Source organism: Mustela nivalis (genome assembly GCF_964662115.1).
Source record: "Mustela nivalis genome assembly, chromosome: 12".
NCBI classification, from domain to species: domain Eukaryota; kingdom Metazoa; phylum Chordata; class Mammalia; order Carnivora; family Mustelidae; genus Mustela; species Mustela nivalis.
In genome coordinates, this window is record NC_139031.1 from 94,847,190 (window position 1) to 94,866,030 (window position 18,841).

Here is an 18,841-nt window from a genome sequence, read left to right on the forward strand (position 1 = left end):
CGGCTCAGGTCCCCATCTCCTGGTTGTGGGACTGAGCCTCAAGTCAGGCCCTTTGCTCAGTGCGGAGTCTGCTTCAGCTTCTCTCTTCCTCTCCCTTACTCTCTCCCTCTCCCTTTCTCAAATAAATAACCAAACATATGTATACATACATAAAGGCTAGTTACTCCATCCTGCGTGAAGGCCACTGGACCACACCCAGCGTTCTCTGGGTAGACACAATACTCCTCCCGTTGTAACGACTTGCCAAAGTTTTTCATCAGTCAAGCCCTGCATTAGCCCTGACTTTGCCCAAATAAAAGTTTAATCATTTTTATTTGATCTCACCCGTCACTATTGCATTAGGGCTTTACACATAATTTTGTACCCATCAATGTAGCACTGTCCTCGGAGGCTGCCTGGGCTTACTTTACGGAGAAGTGAGGCTCGCCTGTATCATTTGGATAACTTTGAATGATCCCATCAAATGGAAGTGAAGACAGAGCCCCGGGAACGCCTGGCTTTGTAAGCAGTCAGGACATGGGGCCGCCCACTTACACCATCCCTGACAGGAGCCGCCAGGTACCCAGCAAGACAGGACACCCTGGTGACAAGACGGGACACGACCCACGTTCAGGTCCGTCTGACACATCCCTCCGTAACTGCTGGCGCTGCTCCCTCCCCACGGCTCTGTGCCTGTGGCTCCACGGACAGCCACCGCAGCTGGGGATCCACGGGACAATCTCATCTCGGCTTTCTTTTCTGAAAAGTGTCCAATCTCACATGTCGGCACTTTTCCACACCTCGGCACTCTCCTTTTTGAGCATTAGGGAGGGGAAAAGAAATTCCCCCCTAAAGAAACCTCTAAGCATGTATTTACATGAGCTAATCTTGGTGCGATATTTACAGCTTCTCCGCACGGCTGCTGCGAGGAGAAAGAAGGAGGGTTCTCCGTGAGGACGGCTTTAGGAGAAGGCCTTTCGGAAAAATACACTGGGCTGACTGGAGCCCCACCCTATGGGGAGGACTGAGGGTGCCTTCCTTTCTGGGTGTTCTGAAAACACTCTGTGCATATCTGACAGCGTGTATCATGGGTCCTCGCTGGGGGTCTGTCCCTCGGTCCAGGGACAAATTTGTCAGGGACAAATTCCCCACCCCTAAGATGCCAGTGCATGGACGAATTTTAATTAATTCTTATCAATTCTTTAATTAAAAAAAATCATAGCTAAGCAAGTGAATACATTCAAAAATAATGCTACTTCAGTAAGAAATGGATTGTGTCCCTTTTAAACACCCATCGTAGGGAGAGAAATCTGACAAAAATTGAACACAGAGACTATTATATGCATGGTTTTGATTCAAAGCTTATTAAACGCTGAAAAGACGTTTGACCAAATGCGGATAATGAAAAAGGAGAAATTAATCTTGACTTTCTTTAACTCTCGTGTGTGTGTGTGTGTGTGTGTGTTATCAAAGCATTATTTACACAAGCTAAACATTCCATGTCTTTTCTTTTTTTTAAACTAACAATGTATTTTCAGAGAAATACTTCTGCAGGAAAACAGTTACATAAATGTCCCTGCGAGTGTTTTAGAGAGCGGTTTCTGTTTCGTGGTGGACGCCGGGGAAGGCTCCACAACCGCTTGGATGGCGGGGGTTACTCACCGCGAGGTGCTAAGTATAGCCCGAGTGCTTACTTGCATTCTGGGCTTGACTGTCTTTTTCCAAAGCAACCTGATTAAACCACGTATAGTACATTAAAACATACACAGAAGGGCCTCTGAAGAGGAAATTTTTGTAACACAGAACAATTGTGTGCTACATAAACAGCTCTTTCAGACTAAACAGAGCTCCCCGCCTGGCCTCCCGGAGAGCGGGAATGGCATTTTTATTTCAATTCGTTTAAGGGCTTGATGGGTGGATGAACAAGTGGATGGATTTTCTCTAGCCTGGATGGGACCTCTGACTCACCACTAAATCCCACCTGTGTGGGCTGAATTAGAACCTCTCCCAGGAGAACCCGAGGTCTGTCTTTATTCAAAACCTCCCCAGGAAGAAGACACAAATAAATGGAAAGATATCCTGTGTTCATGGACTGGAAGAATTTTTTTTTAACATTTTATTTATTTGTTTGACACAGAGAGGGAGAGAGAGAGAGAGCACAAGCTAGGGGAGTGGCAGGCCGAGGGAGAAGAAGCAGGTTCCCGCTGAGCAAGGAGCCCGGTGTGGGACTCCATCCCAGAATCCTGGGATCATGACCTGAGCTGAAGACAGACGCTAACCGACTGACCCACCCAGGCGCCCCAATGGGTTGGAAGAATCAACACTGATAAAATGTCCATACCACCCAAAGATTCAGTGAAATCCCTATCAAAATTCCAACGGCATTTTTCATGGAACTACAACCACAAAGACCCCAAAAGCAGTCTGACACACACCCCTGGATAGCAGCCATTGGGACAGAACCCAGCCCCTCATGCTTGTTTAGACCGACTCAGGATCTGGACTGAGAGACCATATCACGCGTCCAGCAAGCCCAGACTGCCCTGGGGCAGCTTCAAAAGGTGGGCACGAATGTCTTATACCGGTTTCCTCAAAAGCAAGAGCCTCTTCGCACCCCCGTGAGAGTGGGCTCAACTTGGTGACTTGCTTCTAAAGAATGCAGTATGATGCCAAGTGACACAAAATGTAGATGCTGGTCCTCAGAAAGCAGCCAATCACACCTAAATGTACATTACCATTGGGTAGACCCTGTCCCTTCACATACTGCACTGCTGGTCTAAGTAACTGGACACCAGCAACCGGACGGAGCACCTCTGCCCAGCAGGTGTGACTCTGTACCATTTAAAACCACACACAAGCCTGGAGCAGCTTCTCCTGGGTTGAGTACAGAAGACACCAGGCTCTGGGCACAAATCTATCTCCCCCAGGATGGCTCCTGTGGAAGGGACTCCTTTGTCACAGCTCTTCCCGCCCACCCCTCCGCCAGTTGCTCTCCAACCAGACTCTCCCCCGAGCCCATCACTCATGCTCCGTGACAATCATGCTTGTGGAATGAAGGAAGCACGTCTCCTGAGCCACGTCTGTCCAGGCCAGGAAAGCAGGAGGTGTTGCTGGTGAGTACCGGAGTTGTACCTGTATACAGGCCTACTGAGGGGAATAAATGACATAATGCACAGAACCTTTGACCCCACAGGTCCTCCCATGACAATTCTATGAACCAGAGCTGTCCACACTCTGTTCAACCACATCACCTCTCAGACTGGGCACTTGGATGTCACAGACACATCAAGTTGCTTTAAGGGCCTCTGGTCAGCCATCTCTACCTCATACTTATCTCACTGTGGACAGGTCCACAAAGCACACTTTGAGTAGCTGCCAGGCCTGCTGCAAACACAGACTCTGCACCCCTGATCTTCAACACCCAGTTCATTGCTTCTTTCTCACTTTATTATTACAAGTGTTAATGCTTGCCTTTGATTTCAGACTCAAACTGCAGTTATTAATGCACAGATGGTTGTCGTAACTGGCCAAGGTCCCCTGAGAGTTGGTACTAAACATGTCCCATGACGAGTGAGACACGGTGCACACTTGGCAGACCTGGACCTGAACCCCGCAAGCTGCCTCCACCACCTGGTGCGGGAAAACTGGCTGAGGCCCGCTGCCTCCTAAATGAAATGAGTAACGGCCTTCACACCAGAAGTGCTGGAAGTGAAGTGAAGAAGCCAGGAGCCCAGCCCCAGCCCGAGTCTACCCCACACTCCACAGAAGCTCCGTTTTCTCCAACAAAATCCGGGCCTCCCCAAGGACCTGACTTCACTCCCACTACTCCTGTCTCTTAGAAAGCCCTCCCTGTGCCTTAGACTTCAACCTAGCACTGTCTTCGAGAGCCCACAGGGATCTTTCTACAAATATGTGAAGAGTACATGGAGGGATTAAGATCTGTGGCAGGTTAACTGTGTCACCTTGCTGACCCTGGTCTCAGTGTCTAAGCTCTCTGTGTCCCATGCTCCTCATTTACAAGTGGGAGAAACAGAAGCGCACACGTCCTGGGCTGTTGTAAGGATTACATGAGGTGACACATATATGTACTTTAAACAGAGCTTGGTAAGCACCCAGTGACGCTGGCTGTGCTTGCTGTATGGGAACTGAGCTTGTAGCGGGAGGTGGGACCACGCTGCCCATGTCCTCACAGAGCTATTCATGGCTCCCTCCAGGAGCCCCTCTCCTCTCTCCTGCCCTGGCGGGGGCTTCCTCCTCTGAGCTGCCCTGGCCCGGTGGCTCCAGCGTGCTCTGTCCATCTCTCCTCCACTGGATTTAAGCATCTGGAGGACAGGAGTCCTGCTTCATTATCTCTTAGCCTCTCCTTAACCTTCCTCACGTTCAGTAGGAGTGCGTGAATGACCTTCTTCCAAACCTCCCCCTTCCCTTCCGCCCAGTTCCCCCCTTCCTATCCATACAGGTCACAGACTTCTCCCAGCTACTCCCATTCAGGGACTTGACACCCTGCAACCTGTGGCTCCCAGAGTTGCACACCTGGAGTCTCTAACACTGTCCCTTTCTCTCCAGGTCAGGGCCTGGGCCACTGCCATGCCGGCTGTCTCAGCCAGTTCCCAGCCTCTCCCCGTCCCTCACTGGGTCACTCACATCCTGGCTTCAATCTTTAAATGTCTGAGAACATACTCTGTCCATGAAGATGTCACTCTTGTTCTCAAAACGGACGGACCCCCTACTTGTTCAGGATAGAATCCAGACTCCCAGGCCAGCCCTTCACTCCCGGCACCATCCTGGTGTCTAAACAGGTGCCATCCCTCAGGTTCCCCCTCAGCCAGCGGGAGGTCTGTCCACTTGTTGGCCGGCCCCACACTGGTGGGAAGGGGCCTCACACTTCTTCCACTCACGACAGTCCCCTCCTACAGACCTCAGTCTCTGCCTCTCTACCCAGACCTTTTATGCAACTCTCAACCCCAGCTCAAAACCTGGGGAATTTTCCTCATCTCCCCGCTTCAGAGAGGTGATTCTGCTCTACAGTATGGCCAGACTTTCCTTTCGGTTGGTTTTAAGTGGTCTGCAAAGTCTCGGCTTCTCCTGGTCCCTCTTGGGGTTAGGGGGTGCCTATCAAATAGCGGCGGACCATCTCCCTGGCTTAGAAGGGTGGAGCTCCGGCCTCGTCCCAGCATAATCTGTGAGGAGGGGCCGGATCATTGAAGCAAGGCCGCCACCACTTCTTAGCAGTTAACTTTGATAGGAAATTCCACAGTAAGGCAGTCTCCTGCTAAGATAAAGGGAAAAGACCTTCCATTTTTTTTTTTCCCCCAAGAGTCACAATTCTGGTGATTATTGTGCTTTCAAAACATGGGAACCTGACCTGCATTCACCATCACCCAGATCAAGAATTAGTACCACTATTTTACATGACACAGGACACAAAGTGTGGTTGCTGATGTGTGTCACAGACACCGTTGCCACCCGGACCAGGCAGTCGTGGTGACACACCTTCAGGGCATGAGTGCAATCCCTGGCTCAGTCTTCCCAGAGCAAAGCTGACAATGTGGCCATGGCTCCCTGAGCTCCTGCTGACATCACCGTAAGAAAGACCTACACTTCGGAAACCAGAATGTTCCAAAATATGCTAATAAAGGGTGATTTCCCAAACCTGGTTCCAGAGTTCATACAACAGACCTTAACTTCAGGCTTGTGCTTCTACATTCCCTTGCGTGGAGAAAGGGCACAGAAACTCTTTAGGCTGGGTGCCTGGGTGGCTCACTCAGTTAAGAGCCTGCCTTTGGCTTGGGTCGTGATCCCCCGGTCCTGAGATGGAGCCCCACATCAGGCTCCCTGCTCCGTAGGATTCTGCTTCTCCCTCTACCCCTCCCCACTGCTTGTGCTCTCCCTCTCCTCGCTCTCAAAAATAAGTAAATAAATAAATAATCTTAAGAAAAAAGAAGAAGACAAACCAAGGGGGGAAAAAAAATCAGAAAAATCTGGACCAGAATCGAACATGCACCAGAAAGCCCCTGATCCAAATCCAGGGATGAGGTCGGCGTGCGCGCATGCCGTCACGCAAACAGCACGGGCGCGGGGAGGGGTGGGAGGCGGTGGGGGGCATCCGCGGGCCCCTGCGCTGATGGAGCAGCAGAAACGGGGCAGGGTCAGCCTCTCCTTCATCACTACTTTCCTTTAGCAAAAGGCGAGTCAAGTGAAGAGGAGGTTTGTCCAAGCGACTGACACCGAGTGCCTAGTACATATACCACGTCAGTGTGCGGGGGGGGGGGGGTGCGGGGGACTGACAGAGCTCCGAGGCCTTTCGTATGACGAACACGGACAGACTTATCAAAACTGAGGTTGTGAGACGGGGGAGGGGCAGAGTCCCCACTGAGCGTAAAGCCTGACGTGGGGCTCAGTCTCATGACCCCTGAGATCACGACCTGTTCGGAAACCAGGAGTCAGTTGCTCAACTGACAGAGCCCCCCAGGCTCCCACCCGCCACTCTTCACGTCAACACCTTCAGCATGGAAGTGACTAGAAAGCTGCCCACTGTCCTCATGCGAGGTCCCCTAGCCCCGTCACGCTGGAGCCTCACGAGGAGCAAGCTGTGGTCTCTACCTCACTGTGACAACAGACAAAGGGACATGGGTGGCTTTTGCCCCCACTGATACGGCACTTACGCACGTAGAGAGCAAACGCAGACATGCTTTAATGCCAGTGAATAGTCAGCGTCTTCAAGGCCACCCCATCGAAGTGAAACTGTTCCGGACATGATGCGTGCAGCCCCTCCCCCATGTGCAAGCAGCCCCTCCCCCACGTGCACGCGTGCGTGTAACACGGAAGCCTGTCCACTTGGACGATGGGCCGTTCTCTGCCTCCCATGCACCTCGCCGGTGAAACCCCAACCCTCACCCAAGAGCACTGTATAATTTTAAACTCACAAAACGAGAGGTAAACATCCAGAAAACATCTCAAACGTGTCATTTTCCTCTGGGGTTGCCTCCCAGACGCCTCGACTCCTGAGCAATGCTTTCCACAGGCCCAGAGGGAACAGGACACAAGCTCTGTTCCTCCAGCGGCGCGTATGTCACTTGTAACAGGCGGCTGGGACTCACAGGGGAGGGCCCCATGTGCAGGTTAAGTCAAACACCATCAGGAGGGATGCACTCTTTCTGTGAGAGAGACTCATAAACTCTAAGCTTTAAAAATATCAGAAGAAAACAGATTGAGGGGTGTTCGGCTGGCATCGGTCTTGGGCGAGCAGAGAACATGTGCAGGCGGGATGTGACCGACTCTTTCCAAGCCTCCCCCCCGCCCCCCGCCGCTGGATGCCTCGTGGGTGTCCCCTAAGTTCTGCTTGGTGGCCATCACGTCCACCTGCAAGGTCCCCAGCTGCGAGTACCGCAGAGCACGAGCAACACCGCGGACCTGGAACAAGTCCGCTCTGGAGGGCCACCCCAGGGGTCTCTGCTTCCTGCTAGCGCATCCCGGCCCAGGGCCAGCAACAGACGACATCTCCCCAGAACCCTCTATGCCGGAGCCCACTCACCCACGGTGGAAGGAGTCGGAGGACCACCCCGCTCACAGGTGGCTTTTACAGCCCAGCCCAGGGCCTGGCTAACGTGGTCCACAAGAAAACACAGCCAGGGAAGGCAGTGAAGGTGCGCGTTCGGGTCTGTGGAGCTCCGACTCCAGAGAAAGCTTATTTCCGGTGCAAAGCAGACCCCCATGCATTCATTAAATTGTGAGCAAAAGTCAACGTCCGGGACCAAAGGGGAGGCTCTGAGACTCTAGTAAATTCGTAAGCTGAGTCGTCCTCCTGGGGAAGAACGGACGTCTGCTTTCGACAGATCATGTTAATTTGCAAACACACCGCAGCTGGGCTGAGCCCTCTCCCCCACCCACACCCCATGCAGCTCCGCCAAAAAAGAGCCCATCCAAGAGTCCTAGGAGCGATGCATCTAGAACCGCACTCAACTGTGACAGTCAAAGGGATGACATCACCGCCTCCTGCGTGGGGAAGAAGCCAGATGGGTACAAGCCCACCGTCTCTTCAGAAAAACTCTGCTGAGAAATGCAGGGACTCCGAAATAGCCCGTCCAGGCCACCTGCCACCTCACGGGGCCAGGCAGAGGCTTGGAGGAATGTGGCCTTGGAAACTGGAACAGGCTTCTGCCTGGTGTGGTGGGGTAAACGCAGGATGAGGAGACCGTGCAGTCATGTGACACTCACACCCCGGAATGGCACATGGCTCTTACTATGTGCTCCGCAGAGCCCAGGGGGTCCCAACCTCCTGACACCGGGCAGGCAAGGACCCTCTGATCCGATGGAAAGTACCACTGTCCCAGACATCAACATCGCTGAGATAAGGTGAGTCATTGTGCAAAACATTTTCATTTCTTCCTTTTAGAAAAATGCGTAACTCAACTCAGCATTCCAAAAATGTGAAACATTCTGGCAGGCTAGAAAAAAATATTGATGAATAATAAAGGAATATCCCAATTGAGGTCTTTTTCAGTAGTTTCCAAACAAGCTCTCCAAACTAGCTTTTTCAGTTTAAATGAGTGTGGTTTCCGAACTCTGTGACTGTTGGAAATGGGGCACTAACCTCATCTAGGACGAGCTCTTCACCTGTGGGTCATGCGTGAAAACCAGCCACACAGGTAAGTGGTAGAGGGGATTGATCTATGGTGGCTGGATAAGAGAAATGTGCAGACCTCATGACGCTCAGAAATTCTTTCTTTCTTTCTTTTCTTTTCTTTTTTAAATTTTTTTTTTTTTTTTATTTGGGAGACAGAGAGCACGAGTGGGGACAGAGGGAGTGAGAGAAGCAGACTCCCACTGAGCAGGGATCCCAATGTGGGGCTCCATCCCAGGACCCTAGGATCATGACCTGAGCTGAAGGCAGATGCCCAGCTGAATAAGCCCCCCAAATGCCCCCCTCGTGAGCTTTTTTTTAAAAGCAAGGTGGCTGGCTGGGCTCTGGGAGCCACCTGTAACTCACCCTTCCCGCAGGCTTTGTCAGGACACTGTTAGCACATGGAACCTTTGTGCTAACATGTGCTAACCATGTGCTATCATGTGCTAACATGTGCTAACATGTGCTTCATGGTAGCCTTTCTGATGTAAGAAGTGGTTTCCACCCAGAGCAGGAGAAAAGTTTGCAATCCTGCCCCAAACCAAGTCTACATGATAATTACAGACAGTGAGGAGAAGGGCAGGCCGGCAGGTGGGTGGGGGCGACTCTGAGCTAGGCTCCCTGCAGATGTCTTGCTTCGGGCCACAGAGAACCTCTCTCCTTCTAAACTAATGGAGTGTTTACTGAACACCAGTGAATTGTGCTCTTAATTAAGAGGGCTCCAGACAACAAAACTCTATTGAAGTCTCAAAAATTAGCCACACGAACAAAACCATCCACTCACTCTGTGTTATCACTCCCACCGGATCTATTTTTACATTCAACACTCCAAACGTTAGGCTTGAAAAAACTGCCAGGATCTGACTTGGGAATGTGCTGCTCTGCCAAGCGCTGCAAGTGATTTTAAGCCTGACACTCGTGTCCACATATACACACATGTGCACACACACATGCACACATACCCACAGGTGTGCACATGAGCACACATGCAAACACACACCCGTGCTCACACAAATACATGCACACACACACATACACACGTGCACAAACTCACACTCTCAGGCACACACAACCCATTTTCCCAGCAAGTCTCTGGACCTCAGTCTGCTACTTACCTATAAAACTATTCAAGCTCTTTACACATGATTGTGGGGCCAGTATGATCTGGGTTCTCTCTGCTATCCTGGGACTCCCAAGGCCACACAGCACAGACACAGAGACAAATGCTTTGCCGGAGCTTCTCCGGACTTCAGACAAGCTCTCCCAACCCACCCGATGCCCGGGCTAGCAGGGGGTCAGGAAGCCCTGATTTTCCTACTTTAAGACACCCCAAGAGCCCCAAGGCAGCCCATTCTCTGAAATCCTCTTCCCTCCTACCGTTTGAGTCTGAACAGGAGATCGAGGGCATGGCAAGAACTGGGACCTCAGGGAAGGGAAAAACAGGAGTGCCTTGCTGTGTCGCAGACAAAAAGCCCCAGTTGATGTGGGACACTGGCCTTGTGTGTGGACTCGGTTGGGGTTTCCTTTCCACCACCCCTGTGCTCGGGGCAGCCCGTGCAGGGAGACTGCTGCCCGGGGAAGCCAGCCGCCGGCCGGGCTCTGCGTCAAGTAGACCACAGCCACAGTATGGAGCCCAGAGCCATCTTCTGTGATTCATGCCCAGAGCAAACCAAGGACATGTCTTCCAGCAGAAGCCAAGGAACTGCCAGAGGCACTCTTTCTGAGGAAGCCCAGGGTCTCCCGGGATCCTGGAGGAAGGAGGGGGAGCACAGCCGTGCACTCCATCTGCCCACTACGGCCAGCGCTCCTCCCAGCCTGCACCAGGAGCGGGACAGAGGACCATGTCCACAGAGGCTGCTGGAAGCTCCCTGGTCTCTGTTGCCTTGTGCCTGTCCCTCCTCCTCCAAGACTTTAAACGACCAGGTGACGGACACTGGGCCCATGACCAGCACGCAGACAACCTCGTGCTCTGTTTGTGGGGATGTGAAATGGCGCAGCCGCCACGGGCAATGGGGAGGTGACTCTTTGAAAATGAAGGCGAGCACTGCCATAGGGTCCGGGTCCCAAAGTTCCGCCTCTGGGTGTATCCACAAAAGAACCGAGAGCAGGGACGGTGGCTTGCACACCCATGATCACGGCAGCACTGGTCACAGGAGCCGAAAGGTACAAGCAGAAGTGTCTACTGGTAGGTGTAGCAATAAACACATGGGACACACCCATTACAGAGTATCGACCGGCCTTAAGAAGGAAGGACATCCCGACACACGCCATGACACAGAGGGACCTGGAGGACATTGAGACAAGCCAGTCACAAAATGACCCTGTGATCCATACAAGGTCCCTGGAGGAGTCACATCCACAGGCACAGGAAGTATAATGGTGGCAGCAGGGGGCTGGGGACAGGAGGGCGGGCAGTCAGGGTTTAATGGATACAGTTTCACTTTGGGAAGAAGGAGCTCTGGAGGGGAATGACTGGACACCATGTAAACGTACATGATGTCACTGAAGTGTACAAACAGTAAACGCTCCCCTATGTAAAGCTTACCACAATAAACAAACAAACAAACAAAACAGATTGGGTCAGCAGATAGGAGGGAAGGGAAAAGTGCAACTTTGGGGTCAGGCTCTAAAGCACAGGACATGACCCCCTTCCATCATCGCTCCGGGGCTGGGCTGCAGCAGGTCTGGCTGCATCCCTGAAAACGGCACAGCAAGGGGATGGAGAGAAGCAGGTCCCTGGGAATCGGCACCTCCTTTCAGTCTGTTCAGGCTGCTCTCAAAAAATGCTGACATCTAGGCGGCTTATAAACAGCAAAAATTTACTGCTGGCAGCCCTGGAGACTGGAAGTCCAAGGTCAAGGTGCCCACGAGGTGTGGTGAGTGCCCTCTTCTGCACTTTGGGTTTCTCACGGGGTCCTCGGATGGCGGAAGGGCTGTGGGAGCTCAGGGGTCTCTTAGGAGGCACTAATCCCAGTGGTGCCTTCATGACCTGAGCACCTCCCAGAGTCCCGCTCCCCAGCACCACCACCTTGGAGGTGAGGATTTCAACAGTATTAATTGGGGGTGGGGGAGGCACAGTCGATACCCAGCCCTGAAACACCAATGTGGACTTTGACTTAGGGGCGAGGGAAAAATCGTCCCCTCCCCCAGTCACTATCGCTGTGGGGTGTCTAATACTTTATGTTCCTCAAAATAAGACACCTAACACCTCCCGGGTCTGCAAAGAACAGGTCTGCACAGCTGGCAAGCGCGTCGGAGCCTATCGGTCTGGAATATTTCAGTGACAACTGATCTGTCTGCTGTCACAGAGTCTGGCAAAAACAAGATTAAGCGGCAGTTTCAAGGAGGGATTTAGGATCTCTGGGAATATGTCGAATCCTATGACTTTGGAGCTCAGGTGGGTCTTGAGATCATCTTATCCGGCACCCTCCCCTAACCGATGGGAAGCAGAGCTCGAGAACCTCATCCCAGCTGTGTGCCACGTCCCATGACACAGATTCACGACCCAACACTCACTCACAGAGCAACGTCCCTGCCTCTGAGCAGCTCACAGTTCAGGGGGTCGGAGACCAGCAGATGGAAAACCCTGACTCCGTGTAAGGGTTTCCAGAAGGAAGAGCGGACAGTGGCAGGAGAGATGGAGCCCAGAGGAGAGTCTGGAAGCCCCTAGCAGTGGCTGGAAGGATGAGCAGGAGTCATCTGGGCAAGGAGACAAGATGCCCACAGGCCAGGAGGAGAGGCAAAGTAGGAGAAAGCAGGAAGGTTGAGGAAGGACACAGGGACAGGGACAAAACAGAAGCTGGAGCTGCTCAGTCCACTAAGATGCCGCTGGCCACACACGACACTTTATGTTTAAATTAATGAAAATTAAAGAAGGTAAGAAATTCAGCTCTTCCTTTCAAACGCTGGGAAGCTGTTGTACTGGACATAGACACACATCCCCCGGGTCCAGTGGTTAGACCACGCCGGACCGGGAACCAGGCAGGAGCCTACATCGATCGGGACCCAGCCTGCAGGCCCTGCTACCAAAGTTTCGCTAAATCTTACATGACTGGTCCCAGGACCCAAGTCTTCCTACTTCTGAGCCAGTGTCCTCCCCAGCCCTGAGCCTGCCCATCAGTCTTCTGTAGGAGAGAGTCCAACAGGATGACTGACCAAGCAGAGGCATGACTGATTAGGTCCGCCTGGCCGTGACCCTATCCCCGGCACCCAGTGAAAGTATGAGCATGTCCACATGTGTCCTCAGGAAAGAGGACAGCTTGGTGTCCCGAAGACAATGGCTCCTCATCTGCGGGTCTGGGTCACAGAAGGAAAAGGGAGGGGTGGGGTAGGAACCCATGAACTCGGACCCCTGACGTATCAGGCCTGTCTGGGGGGGGGGGGTGTATCACTTTTTTGTGAAAAGGGACAAGGACTTGAAGGATTGGTTCGAACTACGCTGTGTCTTGTGAAAAGGTATTGCTTGGTTTGGTGGAACTGGTGAGTGAATCTACAAAACTGCTTGTGTAAAAGTATTTGTGGTATGGGAATCTAATCAAATGCACCCAAATGAAATGCATTTTAATGGTCGCTTGAAAAGTGTTTTTTGTTTTTTGTTTTTTATTGAAAATGTTTTTGGCTGTGGAATTTATTCTAATTAGACATGACCTGTAGAAAATATGGTCTTGGCAAGCAACAGCTCACCACCTAATTAGGGAAACCAGATGGAAGCCTGTAAAAACCCCAGAGGCCACAAAGTATCTCCCAGCTGGGAAGCGAGCTGTCTCCAGGGCAGCTCATGCAGAAGCACGGGGCGCTCCTGAAGCAGGCGGCAGGAAGTCTTTTTGTCACACCAGAGTATACAGCAAAATCTACTCTCAAATCAACACCGTTATGTCTTGAAAACAAGTGCCGTCATTAGCTCGTATAAAGCAAATGAAACCAAAGTATACATACACGGGCAAAAAAAAATGAATGCTATCACAGGAAGGGACAGGTGCAAAATAAAGCCGGTGGGAACACGAAGGAAAAGCGACATGAGTCAAGGCTGCTGCCCACTTGAGTGCTGAGAGCCGGCAAGTGGCCCTGAACAATAGACACTCTGGTGACACAGTGAAATGAGAAAGCAAAGGTATAAAATGGGCGGAGCCAAAATTTAAAATCTGCCTAAATAAGTGAAAATCCTTAAACGGAAAAAAGGCGTTATCATCTATATATCAACAATATAATTCGATATCAAACATGTTCCGTAGAGAAAAAGCACAAAGATGAAGAGATATATAAAATCTGTTGTTCAAGTACAAAGTAAATGAAAAACTGCATTCAGTAAAATGAACTGACGACGCAGAAAAGCCAGAGAACCCCTGGTTAAATGTGGACTGGGAGAAACCAAAAGGGAGTAGGGACATGTCACATAACAAAGACATTAACGTCTCTACTACATGCTTTCACTTAGTTGAAGCCTAAATCACAACCAAACGTTTCTCTTTGAAATACGTCCGTCCTTGGTCTGTACAGGACTGTGGTATCAAATACTTCTGCTCACGGCTTAAACTTTCCAACCAATTATAAAATTCAGTTTAACGATTAATAACAAAGCACGGAAGTCCTAGAAACCCAAACTGCTTATGACGGTGTGTAGACGTAGCCTGTAATCACTGTTTTCTTAAGAACTGTGGCAGCACTCGGATGCACCCAAGCTAGGATTCCCTTCCAAAGTCACGGCCGCTGGAACACAGGCCTGTGTGGGTGTGGGGCTGTCACGTTGCCCGTGCTTTTCCAGTGATCACCAGCCCTGGCTGGCCAGCGAAAGGCCACGCAGAGAGCAGACGAGGGGGTGCAGGTCCAGCAGGTAGGAGAAGAGCAACATGGTACAAATATCTACGTTCCCAATTTAAATCATAATTTAGCTTTATCATCCTTATGCAGCCGTTGAGGAAATATTAAAAAGCCCAAAGTTCATTTGATATTGTCACAGAGGAGCGTCCAACTCCTCAAACTTATTCAGAAAAATTACAAGTACAAAAGAATAAGACTCCTGGGCCTACTTTCCAGATTACACCCAACACCACCTAACTTTTGCAGTCTTAACTGTACTGTCAACCAAAAGTTTTGCTCACAAGTAACAACTTTTAAGTGAAATGGGAAAAGTTCAATGTCACAAATAATCAGACTATCATTTTAAGGAATGTAAACATGTCAGGCAAAAGCCTAGAAACCTTAAAAAAAAAAAAAGGCTAGAAACCTAAACTTTTTTCTTATTATGGTATACACTCGTCAATATTTCAGCAACATCTGTATACTTGTCAGAGTTAAAATGGAAGATGTCACTGTGATAGCCCACGGTCATTATCAAGATAGCAGCTTCTATAATGTTTTACTGGGTGGTGACAGGACAGGAGAAGCTCAAATTATCCACTTCTACTAATTAAAAAAAAAACATTTCTTATTCTAACAGCTTGATGAAAGCCATAAAAATTGATGCAGAGAAATGAACATCAGTCATGTCTTCCCAAAGCTCAGATTCTAACAAACTTGAACAAATGTCCCCTGATTTTTATGTAAGGACAGCATTTCAATGCAGCCACTGAGCAAAGGCCCTGGTAGTTTTGACACTTTGTGTCACTGGAGACTATTCTATTCTACAGAACTATGTGTTTCCTCCATAGAAAAAAAGCTATCCAGTACCCTGCCGAACCCCAACACTCCGTCTCATTCATACAGAGTCCAGAGGGAAGCTTAATTCTGTACCATTACCACTCACGACCAGCCTAGATCTCAAAAACACTCAAACAGGGAAACTAAAAGTAAACAGATAAACTCAAAGTTTATCTTACATGGACTTAAATATATTTAAAAGCTTCACCCAAAGGAAATGTGTCTTCCCTTGCATTTCAGAATATTCCGTCAAGTATTCCACTGTAACTGAGCTCCAAAAATCCTTAGAGTCACGCCGAGTCTGCTTGTCAAGTTTTTTTTTTTAAAGATTTTATTTATTTATTTGACAGAGAGAGATCACAAGTAGGCAGAGAGGCAGGCAGAGAGAGAGGGGGAAAGCAGGCTCCCTGCTGAGCAGAGAGCCGGATGCGGGGCTCCATCCCAGGACCCTGAGATCATGACCTGAGCCAAAGGCAGCGGCTTAACCCACTGAGCCACCCAGGTGCCCCTGCTTGTCAGTTTTTGCCTCCTTCCTACAAGAATACCTTTCCCAGTTAAGTTAGTCATAAATCCTTGTCTTAATGAAATTACTATAAAAACATACAATTTCAATGCCACTAAAAATGTATACTTGTGTACTCAATGAAGATAAGTAATAACTACTTATGAATAATTTAGTGGGATATACAATCTATGTCCACTAACAGATTGTCCCTTCAGTGATCTTTAAGAAGGACCTCTGTAGACCTTACTTTCTAATGTGAAATCTCCTTATTTCATTGCTCCCCAGCCAGCCCTCCTCTACATAACAAAGAAGGAACGCCGGAGTCAGTCAACAAGTTCATCCCATCAGTAGTTAGCTACCCTGTGGGAAAAGGATCGCTTGTTCCAAGTTTAATTTGATAGCCGAACCTTGCTCTATCAGACAGAAAACAAATTTCCCCAGAGCACAGGGCAAGCACTACGTTATTCTCAAGCAATGAAGGAGCAGACCAGAGAGGAACCAGCAGAACTTGATGGCCACTGACAATGTACCAAAGCCAGAAATTCCCTGTCTGAATCTGCCCTGTCTGATAGGCAAGCAATGCCCCTAAGTTACATAAAATATTCCAAAAGTCCAAGATCATTTCTTTCCTCCAGTTTTAACACACAATGGTTTTATTAATCATGCAATTCCTATCTAGAAAATATAAGCACATCGGTATTTTCTTGATATAAAAGAAAAATCTATGGCACGTGATAAAATAATTGGGAATAACAGAAAGTAAAAGCCGTATGTCTACATTTCTCAAAGACGTTCAAATAAGCAGATCGGAGGGACAGAACTAAATGTATGGATAGTAACAACTGCATGATTTTGTTATCATACCCACAGCAAAGGCCCTTCGTTCCCCAGGGGCTGGGTGGTGCGGGAGACTCAGGAAATCGAACCAGAGCTCAGAGAAGCAGTGTGAAGAACCAGGCTGGGGATTCGCCTCTTGCTGGTCTAGCCCCAGGGCTGGAGAGTGGGGAGAGCGAGCCTACAATTCAACATTTCACCTCCACAATCAAATTCCTTGCAAGAACTTTACAAATAATCTCTGAATCCAGTTTTGCTGGCCTCTTAAATGCTCTCCCCTTCACATTTCCTTCATATTAGGTGATACTGAGGAACGGTTTCAGTCTCTTGAAATTGACTGATTAAACAAATCCCCAAAGCGACAGATTGATTTCGGGATGCCCATTACCAGGTAAAGGGATTTCCCACTTTTATTTTCTTTTTGGGAAATGTGTTTGTTCAAATGGAATTACATAACCACCACTAAGTGCATTGCAAAAAAAAAAAAAAAAAAAAAAGTTCTTTTTAACATTCCTCAGCTTCAGGATTATTTGATTTGCTAACCTGGCTCACTTTTTCCTGGCATTAAAGAGAGAGTTAGAAAAAAAAAAAAAAAGAAAGAGCAAGTTCAAAAACCTTAGGCAGACGGGCAACACAACGGCCTATGGACACATGGGCAGAGTGAGTCAGTGGGACGCAACTGCAAAGAAAAGAGATTAGTTGTCCCCAAAGCTGCCTAGTTCAAGGCCAGTTGCCATAGCGGAAAGTGGGCCCACTTGGTAAGCAGGTGCAGGTCCCACCCAACCACTCATTCCATTTGCAGGACTCATAGCACACTCCCTCCCGGCCAGTGAGCTGGTTCTCCGGTCGCAGGGCAGGGCAGGGCGCCCCAAGTGTTCCCAGAGGCTGCGCGCGACCCCGCGGCCTGCTCTGGCTGTGCGCGGTTCAGACTCTGACTCTAGGTCCTGCTGAAGGTCAGGATAGCTTTTCTTCCACTGGGGAAGGTACTCTGCGAGTAAAACCGGAACATGGAGTGTAAACCCTACACAGGAGGTGTGGGGATGGCAGCTGACATCAGGACAGGTCTGGGCTCCAGCAGAACCGCGCCAGCAAGATGCATGGTCGGAGTTTAGTTGGGAAACTGGGGTCTCCACCTCGGGTCGGGTCCCAGCCGGTGCCCTGCAGGCTGTTCAGGGGAACCCCAGAGAAGAAAGCTGGGAAGGGGAGCAGAGGTCAGGAAAGCCCGCAGGGCAGTGCCCCACACACAGCGCTCCTGTGACCGCCAGACCCAGGCGTCTGCGAGGTCCCGGAACCTCCTCTTGCTCACGGGGAAGAGAGGACTGTGTCTGGCATACAGTGGCCGCGTGAGCCGAGAACACCACAACGGGGCAGACGCCCAGCAAGTCAGTGGCTGGACTGGAGTCCGAGGTCGGGTCTCCACCGCCCTCGCGGCCCCCGGGGCGATTACTCGGAGGTGGCTGAGAAAGGCTCGGACTCGGTGAGGGCTCCGCCCGCGGGGACCCCAAAAAGGGCGCGCGCACGCAAACACACCGGCGCGAAAGTGCTCCGGCCTCGGCCTGACACTGTTACCTGGGCAACGACCCGGGCGCACAAAGTACACAACCCCCTTCCGCGGCCGGGCACCGACCTGCGGGCCGCAGAGGGGGCGCCCGCGCCCCGAGCTCTCGCCAGTGCCCGTGCCCCTGCCCCGAATGCGCGCGGGGCGGACGAGGGCGTCCGGCCCGAGCAGAGCCCCGGCCCGCGCTCAGCCGGGCCGCCCGGACACTTACCCGGTAGGGGGCTTGGCCGCCGAGGCGCGCGGTGCGTCCATGGAGCCGGCGGGCGGGGGGCGCGCGGGGGGCCCGGGCCCGGCCGAGTCAGGCGCTCGCTGCCGCTGCCGCCGCCCTCATTCACTTTTTCCGCGCTGACCCATCGTCCTCCCACGCGGGCCGGCGGAGGACAGCGGCGGGGCGAGCGGACGGAAGGGGCTGGAACGGTCGCGGGCGGGCGGGGGCGCGGGCCGCGCGGGGAGGGGCTGGCGCGGCGCGGGGCGGGGGCGCGGGGAGCAAGGTGCGCCGCGCCCACCGGAGCGCCGCCCCCGCCCCCGCCCGGCCCGCCGCGCGCGTCCTGGGAAGAGGCTGGCGGCACCTGGGCCCCGGGGCGACACCCCGCCCGCCGCAGCGCCCCTCCCGAGCTTCTCCCGGGCTCCTCCACCCTGCGAGGGAGTGCGTCCCTGCCTGGGCGGCGCGGGGGATCCGGAGGCGCGAGCCGCGCCTGGGCGGGGA

General features: G+C 51.4%; 1 protein-coding gene across 9 annotated transcripts in view; it reads right to left on the bottom strand.

The window, feature by feature from the left end:
• COBL (cordon-bleu WH2 repeat protein) overlaps nucleotides 1–18,593 on the bottom strand; it is a 261,173-nt gene extending 242,580 nt beyond the window's left edge. For 4 of the 9 annotated variants that reach the window (XM_082692846.1, XM_082692844.1, XM_082692845.1 and 1 more), the window contains exon 1: nucleotides 18,347–18,581. In XM_082692846.1, coding sequence (XP_082548972.1) covers nucleotides 18,347–18,387 — 41 coding nt within the window. In that variant the 5' untranslated portion in view covers nucleotides 18,388–18,581. Of the gene's footprint in view, nucleotides 1–18,346 lie in introns of all 9 variants that reach the window. The other 5 variants (XM_082692842.1, XM_082692841.1, XM_082692849.1 and 2 more) reach the window with 3 other exon arrangements.
• Nucleotides 18,594–18,841: the final 248 nt, after the last annotated feature.